The 11,054-nt window shown below is 42.8% G+C and overlaps 1 protein-coding gene across 2 annotated transcripts in view; it reads right to left on the reverse strand.

Moving 5' to 3' along the window:
- Positions 1-10,941, reverse strand: part of PHACTR2 (phosphatase and actin regulator 2) — a 138,020-nt gene extending 127,079 nt beyond the window's left edge. Inside the window, exon 1 of one of the 2 annotated variants that reach the window (XM_080390067.1) lies at positions 10,295-10,941. In XM_080390067.1, the coding sequence (XP_080246193.1) occupies positions 10,295-10,781 (487 nt within the window). In that variant the 5' untranslated portion in view covers positions 10,782-10,941. The remainder of the gene's footprint in view (positions 1-10,294) is intronic. The other variant, XM_080390066.1, reaches the window with a different exon arrangement.
- Between the last annotated feature and the right edge of the window lie 113 nt (positions 10,942-11,054).

Here is an 11,054-nt window from a genome sequence, read left to right on the forward strand (position 1 = left end):
GTCCCGTGTCCCCCACTGCCATTTCTGACTTGGCCTAAATGCAGAGCAATAAAAAAAATCCACAACCGCAAAAGACCCTTCTCATTACCACTGCAACAGTTTCTTCTCACATACTTTTTAGTGCATTTCCAGCTCTGGTTGTAAGTGCTTCCAGCAGGGTAGCTTTCACTGTTCCTCTTGAGAGACTATTCCCCAGCTCAATAAATGTAGCTCCCAGCAAACTTCTTTTACACGTGCCCCTCCTGTGCTTGCAGCACTTTTCCAATCTTGGCCTAGAACAAGGGGAACAAATATCTTTTTCCCCACAGAGTTTACACAATAGCACAATGAAGTTGCAACAGCTGTGCACTCCACCAAGTTACTTTCACTTGCCAGATAGTTATGTGATACCAACTTTGTTGCTTGCCATAGGTAATTTCCAATTTTGACAAATGATGAAAATTCCACTGAAGGGCAAACCCATGCAAAACAGACAATATTACAAACTTTTTAGAAGATGTAAGAAAAGAAGTATAAAAAAATTTTTATTTAAACTGCTGACACCAAGACTATGTCTGAAGGGTCTTTCTTCCTCTGAATTCACAGACCAGTTACAGGCATCTTGCCAGCACTCACTCTGTTGGTGATGTTTCCTTTCTCTTTTCAAAAGACTGGCAACTGTGTTATTTTAGACATTCTAAAAAAAATGCCTTTGCCTGCATTTTTCTTAACCTAACTTGAATTAAGAGTGATTTCAAAGTAACCCTAATTTGCTGTTAGGCAATTACCTTGCTGTTTCGAAATGGTGTGCCACTTTCCCTCACCCAAGGATGGGCAGACCAAGGACCTGGCATGCCTCTGGGACAGGCACTGAGTGAAAGGTTTTATTTGTCCCCATGGAAGCTGCAAGGGGACAAACTTTCTTCCAGCGTCTGGTGATGATCAGGAGAGCTCTTGGACACAGAGCCCAAAAAGGGCAGGCAGCATGTCTGAAGCCCCAAGCTCTCCCCAAAGCCTTTCACCCCTGTAGCTGAAAGCAAGTAATTCATTCTGCTGTTTCTCTCCAGGTCTGGCAGACGCTGCACTGCAAGGGTGTAGCTTTCAGATGCTGTTTCTGATAGACCTCTAAATGCACAAGCTGCAGTACAATGCGGTCATGTACCATGTGCCCAGTGATAAACATCCACATCACGGAGTGAAATGGGTGCTGTTGGCTTGTGAGACTTGAAATCACCTACAAAATCATATATACATTCACCAGCTCATCATATGAAGATCTCATTAGACAAAACTCAAGCTGACTATATAAATAAGAGAAAGCTCTGAAAATTATGGCATCAATCCTTTGGAAATCTTTCTCCAAAATAATTCTTGCTATTTGCAGATCAAAAGCTATTGTTTATCTCAAATTCTAAAGAATGAGGCAAAATTCATAGCAGATGTGTCTCCAAAGACTTAAATAGCTGAGTGGTAGCATATTTTTTGGATTGGCCATTCACTAAAGAAAACATGATGTGAAATATTGTCATTCAGTTTTGTTTGCAGCAAGGCATAACAGGAAGGCACCATTATTTTTAAATGTTCAGGGCGCAAAAGTCATATGGCTGGAAGAAAGATGCTGTGCCTCTGGGGAGCTCTGACTCTCCCTCTCAGCTCATTTCCAAGGATACAGAGTTGAGACTCAGTAACACAGGCAGAGGTGCCTATAGCCCAAATAACAAAAGCAGCATGCCATGCTTCATCCTTGGGGCTAGAGCAGTTTGTATTGTGACTTGGGATGTCTGCTGGTCCCTGATGGATTACGCTTGCTCTGTCTGTGTAAGTAAAACAACTTACTTCAAATTCAACCCTTCTGAGCTTACCAAAACTGCTTTTAATCAGAAAAAAAAAAATCAGAATTATGCTTGTAGATGCTGCCTTTTCGTGTGTGCTTTGGTAGCAAGTGCTTCTTTCAGATAAAAAGTTCACAGTTTCATTGGTGGTTTAAACCACTAACGTTAACTGTCAGCCCTTACACTGGACAACAGAGGAAATAAATTAAAAAGTGGCAAGCAGATGACTGCTAATTATCTGTTCACTCACAATGTTTAAATACAGCTGCCTGTGAACACAAAGGTCTGCAACTAGGACACATTCAACTGCAAAAGCACCACAAGCTCTTCTTTACTGTGCTTGTAGGTGATACAAAAACATACCTCAACACCAATTCTGCTTGCTGCCTTAATTTTCTCGAGTACTGTGTACATGAGGCACAGGTATCTTAAAAGCTGTGATTCTTCCCCAAAAAAACAAGAAAAGCAAACATGTGCTGAAAGGGGAGCTTTGTTCATTGTGCTCTTTAGGGTCTGGTTCTCTGAAGTACTGAACATCCTTATTCTTTCAAGAAGGCATTTGAACCCTTAAAGAATTTGATATCTGACCATTTAGCCATAACAAAGTGGCAGTGGGTACACTTGCCCTGTATAGGTGGATGGGCCCCTTAGGATAACCACATTTCTGTGCCAGGGAAATACTGACACTTCTTTTCTGCCTTTGCTCCTGTTCCTGCTCCCCAAACTAGAAGAAAAAAACCCTCTATATCAAATTCTAAAAACCTTAGACTCACTTTTTGAAGCGACAATTTACCACTTTCAAATTCTGTCAGATATTACTCCAGAAAATGCAGAAATGTGCCTGAAAACAGGATTGTTACTACAAAAAGTTGACTTTCACAAAACTCTTATTTGACCAGGATACATTTGTATTCAAATAAACTTTAGCTAACTTAACGACATGAAATGAATTAGGGATTGTGGCAGAGTTCAGCCTTTTCCTGATCCTTGCCACCATGCCAAGTTTTATCTTAAAAAGGCTCTGAGGCACTTCTCTGTTTCTAATATTCAGCAACCCTCTTTTTTTTTTTTCATTTTAGAATTTTTTTCTTTTTTTCCCTTCCCGATGAATTCCCAAAATTGAAAAATTCCCTAGTAAGGAAGAGGGGAGAAATGAGTGGGGAGAAGGTGAAAGGAAGAAAGAGATGAGTGCCTTTTATTTCCAGTATAGATAGAAACAACTTGGGTAAAGGTACCAAAACTGAGCTACCAACTGATGCATCCAGCCAACAGAAATGGTGTGTGGTACTATGCAGCTGGGCTAATTCCCCAAGTGGGAGCCAACACCATTTGCGTGCAAGACTGAAGTCATGTCTGAAGTTGAAGGGAAAGAAAAAGTAACTGCTTTTAATAGCAGTCCACTCTACCCAGACAAGTTTTTCTGCTGGATACTGTAAATCGTGCAAACGTTACAAAAGCTATAAAATACATATTTAATTTAAAATACCTATTAAATGCTACATTTTCTGAAAAAAAATTAAGACACTTAGTACAAAACATGATCATTATTTCAAAGAGAAGCCATTTTCACACAGTGTTTTAGCCTGTGAGGAGTCACCGTGTTCCCATCTCCGGTAGAACACTCCTGCTTCTACATTTCCCTCCCAGCCCCTGACTGCTCGGCCCTGTATTGGTGTGAATATAGCCAAGGAGTTTTAACAACATGAGAAATGGGAAGGGCAATGCAGAATGTGCCAGAAACATGAGAGAGAGAAGAGAGGGTAGAAGAGTGTCTTACCACCAAAACACAGTGGTTTAAGCTGTTCTTTAGCTCCACTTCATTATGAAGTTCTCTATCTGAGGGCACGGTGAACTTGCAAAGTATAGCGGCTGTGAAGCTTCAGGCTGTACTAAAAACAACGCTTCTGACCCCGTTATGCTAAATACTTGATACTGATACAATTTACTAGTATTTTACTACTTCAGCCTTTCAAAACTCAAAAATCATGACAACACCGAAAACACTCGTAGAATCTATACAACACAACACCTTTTAAATCCCAATTCTGCATCAAAACTGCATGATGGGGAGCAAGACTTCTCAGCTCATCACCAAGGGAAGTGCTGACTGCCTACAAACTCTGCTGGTATTTCAGGAAGATCTCTCTGCTTTCCGTATGAATGGAAAGCAAGAGCATCCCTTGTTGTGGTGGGTTTTAAGACTGACAATTTCAAAGATAAAATGAAAAGTGATTGAACTCAGAACACTGAAGTCAGGATTTTCTATTTTCTTCTAGATATTTTTCCTTTTGTGCTGCTTGGTTTGTACCTGAGAAAAACTAACCTCTGAATCTGTTAAAAATAGCAACATGCTAGGTAAAATGCTAGGGGAAAAAAAATATTAAAAAAGCAAAGATTACCACTGAAGATATCTTTGCCTTATGCTAAAGCCTGTTCAACGAGAACTACTAAAAATTCAGAAGCAAGACTAATGCTGGTATTACTGAAAACTGAAATCCTACAGGATTTCTGGCACTGAAAAGATTATGATTTCAAAAAGCAAAAATAAATAAAAACGTAAATTCTTCACCATCATTTGAAATTATCCCCAGCCCTTTGACCTTAAATAGTGCTTGCTTTTACAGGAAATAACAGCAAAAAGAGGGGGGTGGGAGTGAGGAAGGAAAATGATTTATGCTAATAGTGGATTTGACTGATGAAACATTAGGTTTTCAAACCAAACTTGCTTACGTTCAGTAAGAGAAAGAGTAAAAAGTCTTCTTCAACTACTCTTCAGATCATTTCTTCAGGCTTCATACTTGACATGCGGTCTGATATTAAATGGTTACTTGCTAGAAGCCACACACAGCAGGAAGTGCTAAATGCCAAAGGGCCTTGAGAATCGAAAACACAGTAGCAAAATGCTGAACAGATCCCACAGTCAGCTACTGATTAGTTGCTGCAAAATACGCATTAAATCCTACACTGCCAATGTCTGCTGTCCAATTTCTACTTAGCCAACTATGGAGATTATTACTACATTTAGAAAATACTTTTTTTTTTTTTAAGCGTGAGCACAAGTCTGAATATTTGATTCTAAAGTTGTCCCAGAAACTGGGTCATGTGTAAATGACACACAGTATACATGGTTTGTATGTGTAAACCATCATGTTCCCAGTGTTCCCCCTTTCACACTTAGGCTTAATCAGGCTTGCTAATACCAAGAACCTACCCCAGTTATTCTGCAAGAGTTGGTGTGGAATAATATCTTTTAGTCCAGTATAAAACAGGCAGACTCTTATTTCATATGCATTATGGTATAAACTCATATTAGAAATGGCTGACTAAATTCTGTCACACATTTCTTCCCTGCACACCCATCTAATCTTGTAAAGTAAACAAGTGTTCAGGCAGACTTAAACTTTGTCAATGTATGCAGTACAAAATGTTATAAGGCTCCTGGATTTTTCCCCAGCACCCTTCTGAAACTCCAAGTTACATATACGGATGACCAGAATGGGATTTAACTTTATGGGTCAACGATCTAAGTGTGTTTCCAGGTTATTACAAAGAAGTAGATGCTTCAATTCTATAAGCATATGTCAAATTGCATATGGTTATGTTTGCTGCCTCTTTCTGAGTTTAAATTTTCAATTGATGGGAAAATATTATCCTGGACTTAGTGACAGGATGTACTATCTCTTGAAAATGACATAGTTGTGTTGAGTCTGGTTTCTAAATTCCCCAAAATTATTATTTGTCTTAACTTCTGTAGTTTCCTACACCAGATTATCTGCTTTGGGCTTCTTGCTAAATTCTGTACTTTGATTTCTATTGTAAACACGTCCTGCTTCATACAATGGAGAATCATGTTTTTCCCTGACTCCCATATTTTCATATAATGTGCCAAAACTAGTTGGTTTAGTTATGAGAGTTCTTCCACATGATGAGGCTGCTTCCTCCTCACCCCCATCCTGATGAGCGATCCCCCCCCATCTAAATGACCTCCCAAAGCACATCTGATCTCTTCTTCATGAACACTAATGCAACTCCCATAGACCTTGGTAGAACTCTAGCTTGGTGCATATGGACATAGATCCAACCAAATGGAATCTGTAGCCATTTTGGGAAATATGAGTACAAGTGCAGAGGGAAAGACAGACAAACTTTAGCAGCTAACTACCTACCTACCCAAAATTTAGCTTTTTCCCGAGAGTCCGTGCCCCTAGATAATCAAGTCAATGTCTAGAGTAAGAGTATTCTCAAATACCTTCAACCATCAAAAACATCTCCTTGGCATTAACCAGAAAATTTCTCGGTTAAGAAGAAAATCTGACATTTGTTAAATTTGCAAAGTAGAGCATTCTAAGCATTAAAAGCTCAAATAAGTCCAAAATTTGTCAGTTTTCTTCCCAACCAACATCAGCCACTCTGATGCTCTGGTCACTATGAAAGCTTCCCCAGTTCTTCACTTAACTGAGGGATTTTAAGCTATCTTTTTACCCACCCTATTCTAAAGTCAGCAGCAAATGGCATCATAGCTGATTCTCATTACCATTTTGAATAAATTAACCTGAAAGGGACCAGTTTGCTAGCCAAAAATTCCCCCCATAATACTGATATGTATAAGTTTTGAGACAGTACTGGCATTTGCCCTCAGCCTTTCACTCTGCTGCAACCCAGCATCTGGTGTAGAGTCTAAGGTATTGATGAATTGCTGCCTTAATCCTCAGGTAGGGTTTTTTTGTGTGTGTGTCATCAGAAAAGCATGGAAAAAAGCATGAAAAGAACGGAAACATGCATGAGAAGCTCATCTCTCTACCTGAAAGGTGAGCTTCTTAGCAGTGGAACAAATTATCTGAAACTTCTCCTTGCTAAAGAGCAAGACATCAAGAGGAACTGCAGCAATATAACAGTGTCAATCCTAGAGTGGAGAAATGGGTGGGTTTTTTACTTCTGGTCTGAGCAGTAAAGTTCCCTTTTCACCAAGATGTGTCTCACCACAAACCTCACCACCTTCAGAAGAAAATGCAAGGCTGTATAGCAAAACCCACAACACTAAAGAGAGCAAACTGAAAACTGTCTACGTGGACATGCAGATAAAGAACAGGCACCACAGTAGCTGAGGTTGGTGCCTGAGGGTTGTCACAAATAGAACCACCGCTGCCGTTCTGCAACTGGAGCACAAAGGTGACTGATAGGGAACAGCAACATCCCCTTCCACCCTGCACCCAGGGCTCACTGCCCACGCTAAGAGCTGCCCTCAGCTGCATAGCCACCAAATCTAGATTTTGAAGAAATTCTGGGAAAGTATTTGAACAGGGTCTTTGTTTCAGATGCAGTTCAGTCCTCATCTATGCTGGGCAAATCAAGAAACTTGGCAAACTTGACCCAACTTCTAAGGTTGGTTTAAATCTAGTCACTGAACTTGGAAGGTTGCTTAAAGGTATGTAATGCAAGAAGCTTTCTTGAAGTGGCTCTGGTGTTGCTCTGAAATTTTAGGAGAATGTGTTTTTCTTCTCAAATCTCCTTGAGATGCTCTGGAAAAGTAGCCAGTTGTCAGGTGGGATGTACCACAATGCTGAAGTAATGCACAGGCTACACCTGCCAGAGAGGCTCTGAACTTCACTGATATTACACTTTTCCAGGGTCTAAATCAAAAGTCTAGATTGTGCCACCTTTGCTCATGATGAGTTTATTCCCCCCAGGTTCTTCCCACAAGTAAAGGAAGAGTTGGAAGGTAAAGGCCTGATACAGCAATGGGTGAGATGCCAGCCCAGAGAGGGGAATTAAGTAATCTTCTACCACTAACCCTACAAGAAAAGGCCAGCTTTAAGAAGAAGAAAAACCTGAAAATACATTCTCCTTTCAAACTGGACTGCAGCAAATGAAGTGAGATAATGTCAAGTGATACCAGAAAGTGAAAGTTGCTTCTTCCAGCATATGATAACAGCAGAGGAAGGAGTGGGGATAAGAAAGCACAGGTACCATGAACATGGGGACCACCTGACGAGCCTCACTGTACTATTGAGATATGTACATATCTAGAATAACAAACAGATGCATTTTATAAGCCACTGCCAAAGCTGCTTTTAGAAAGGCTATTATATTTCCCTTAGCTAGACGGGTCTCTACAAATGTTGCCTCTTAACAGATCCTCCATTGAGAACAGTGGATCAGGACGTGGTAAAATAAAGGACAGTGCAAACCCTCTGTAGGGGTACCAACCCATCGCTAATGGAGTGCAAGCAGACAATACCATACAACTGGCATCAAGATCTAGAAAATGAAGACAAATATGCAACAGGAACTGCAACTTGTGACTTCAACAGCTGCAAGTGAATCACTCCAGGAACAGGCAGCAAGCAAACATTTTGCAAGTTATTTAAAATGCAAATTGTTCTTTTCTAAATGAAGCAGCTGGAGCACAGGTAGCATCTCATGTAAATGAGTGACCTACTTTAATCAAATGGTAGAACTAGAGAAAAAGGTAGAAGAAAAAAAAGTAGTAAGGCTCATATTGTTTCTCTAAGTGTTTTACATTTCTGTCCCCATTATGATTGTTCTCCAGGTTAGTAGGGGAATGAAAAAGCAGGTTATTTTAATGGCATCTCAGTATAAAAACAATTCTCTAACCACCACATTAAAAATTAAATAGCTTTGCATCTTTAATGCATACTTTCCTTTTTAAAGAGAGAATCAACAGTTGTGTGGCAGCATGTATTTTTGTTGTGTCCAATGAGCAGCTGGAAAAAAATACAGGAAGCAGCAACAGAGAAAATAAAGAATGAAAGAAAACATGACAAAAAAATAAAAACCAGAGAAAGAAACTCCTGTCACTTGCTGGCAGGAAGCACATCCTCAAAATTAAAAGAAAAAAATCAAGTAGGGCAACAGGGAGGCCTAAATTTTGTGTGTAAGAAACTACAAATAACAACTCATCTTTGAAAACACCATCATTTTACCTCCACTGGATTTGCCAGTCTCTTGTAATAAACCCAGCTCATTGATAGTAGTCTTTGTAGCTAAGCTAACAACCAACACAGTCTAACACTGACATAGTGGCAATCTTGTCAACCTCTGTGGTGATCCCTCCACACCCAGGTTACACATCAAGCCATAGGGTGTTGTTGATGCAGCACGCTGCCAAGATGGTGCTGAAATACACCTTGAGCCTAAAAGTAGATTTGGACAAACCCCTGGAACCTCCTCCCTCCTCCCCATCTCAAATGTCCTTCAATGTAATTTTTAAGTAGACACAGGAAAAGGCAGAGAAAAAAATTATGCAGAAAATGCCACTTAGAGTTGTTTTTGCTTGCAGCTGCTGGCCCCACAAGTTGAATCTACTTGCTCCTATGTGACTAAGCAAGCTTGCACTCCCTCTCTCCTCATCAGGCAGGCGTAGCCGTGCATTTGAGCTTCCTCAAGTAAACGACCTGCCTCATCTCAACACTCCCTGAGGAACCAACATAAGAGGACATTGTGGTCCACTGCAGGCCCGACCATGCGCCGCGCTGTCCTGCTCGTGCGGCAGCAGAGGGGGTCCCTCAGTGCGCACTGGAGCATCCCTGGTGGTGCTGTGGCTCAGGAGTACCTCTGTCCAGCAGAGTGTACCAGTGCATCCAAAATACCCACATCGCCAGGGACGTATGTGCCTGCAGTCTTGTTTTAGTCAACAGAGCAGGGCTGATTTACAACCACACAAGCACACATTTTCAAAACGTGCTCAGCAGTATGGAGAACAGAATTTCATTTTCCTGAATACCTAACTTCACGAAACAGCCTGAGTAAAGTATAGCCCAACTGAGTATGTATTTTAATTTTGCCACTTTCAAATACCTGCACTGTAAACTAGGACCCTCACTTCCTCCCATTTTACAAAGCAAAGCTACCGCAAACCCTGGAGGAAGCCTAGTCTGTCCCAAAAGGGCACTTTCCACACCCAAATCACCTCTACAATACTTCATATTGCAGTAGTTACCTCCTGAAGGAGGATGGTGGGATACTGACTCACAGGTGGTGGTGGTGGGGTTGTTTTGTTGTTGTTTTTTTGCCTCACCTGTTTATGAAAAACCCCAAGGAGATACAAGTGCATGAGGTAAAATTCTAACATGCAATTGAAGCGTAACATGTGAAGTGGCAGGACGTGGAGTTTTGATGTCCCCGCAATACACCCTTGAAGCCTCCCCGGCGCTTTTCTGCCCTTGTAGTCGGCTGCTTTGGTGACGGGATGGGTATCCACGACTTCACTGGGGTCCATGTAAACCCGGGGACACCGGCATGAAAAGCCAGGAACCTGCCAAATATCATCTCGAGGGGCAGTTCAAGCACCACGTAAACCAGGGACCCACGCTTCGGCCACTGACAGAAGGCAGACCTCGGTCTGGGAGGCAGGGCAGGGTGTGGAGGAGGATGTCTTTTCCCAAATTCCCCAGCTCAGCTCAGCTCTGCTCGGGGCGGGGGGGGGGCTCGGACACAAGGACCCTCCCCTCCCTCCCCCTTACCTGAGCCGCCCACGTTGGACCGGAGCAGGCAGGTTCTGCGGGAGAAGGAGCAGGAGGAGATGTCGCTTTGGGAGCGGCCGCGGGGACCGGGCAAGGACCAGAGGGGCGGCGGTGCGGCCCCGGTGCTCCCCGGCCTCTCAGCCATCGCCGTCGGGGAGCCGAGAGGGGCAGGGAGGAGAGCAGAGGAGGGAAAGAGGCGGCGAGGGAGGAGAAAGGGAAAGTTTGCAGAGGAAGAGCCGCCCCCCGCCTCCGACCGCCCCGCCGGAGCGGGGCCGCCCCGCCGGGACAGCGGCGGGGATTTCGGGTCTGTGGGAGCCCAAGTTGTGTGTCTGCACAGGGGCAAAGCAGGGGCTGGGGGTGTGTATGGTGCGTGTATGTGCAGATGCACACACACAAACACCCCCCAGGATGTCTTCGTGCTCCCTGCTCCAGTCATTTCCAACTCTCTGGGGGAAAAAAAAAAAAAGAAGAAAAAAAAAAGAAGCATCAGTTAAAAAAGAGCAGAGCAACCGACATCACCACTTCTGTTTTGTGTAACAGGGTGCCCTCCCTCCTCCTCTGGCCCGGCCCCCGCAAAACCGGGAGGTTGCACAAGGCATCGCAGCCCTGCAGCCGAGCAGAGAGGGCAATGAGTCAAATCTGCTATCCCCCCCCCCCCCCACACACACACCTTAGACTTTCTTAAGGCTTGGGTTGCAGGCAAAAGGCTTTTCACAACCAGTTTTACGACGGTGTGACTCAGTATTTTGGGAGGAAGGTA

This window comes from Falco punctatus (assembly GCF_963210335.1).
Source record: "Falco punctatus genome assembly, chromosome: 5".
Taxonomy (NCBI): Eukaryota; Metazoa; Chordata; class Aves; order Falconiformes; family Falconidae; genus Falco; species Falco punctatus.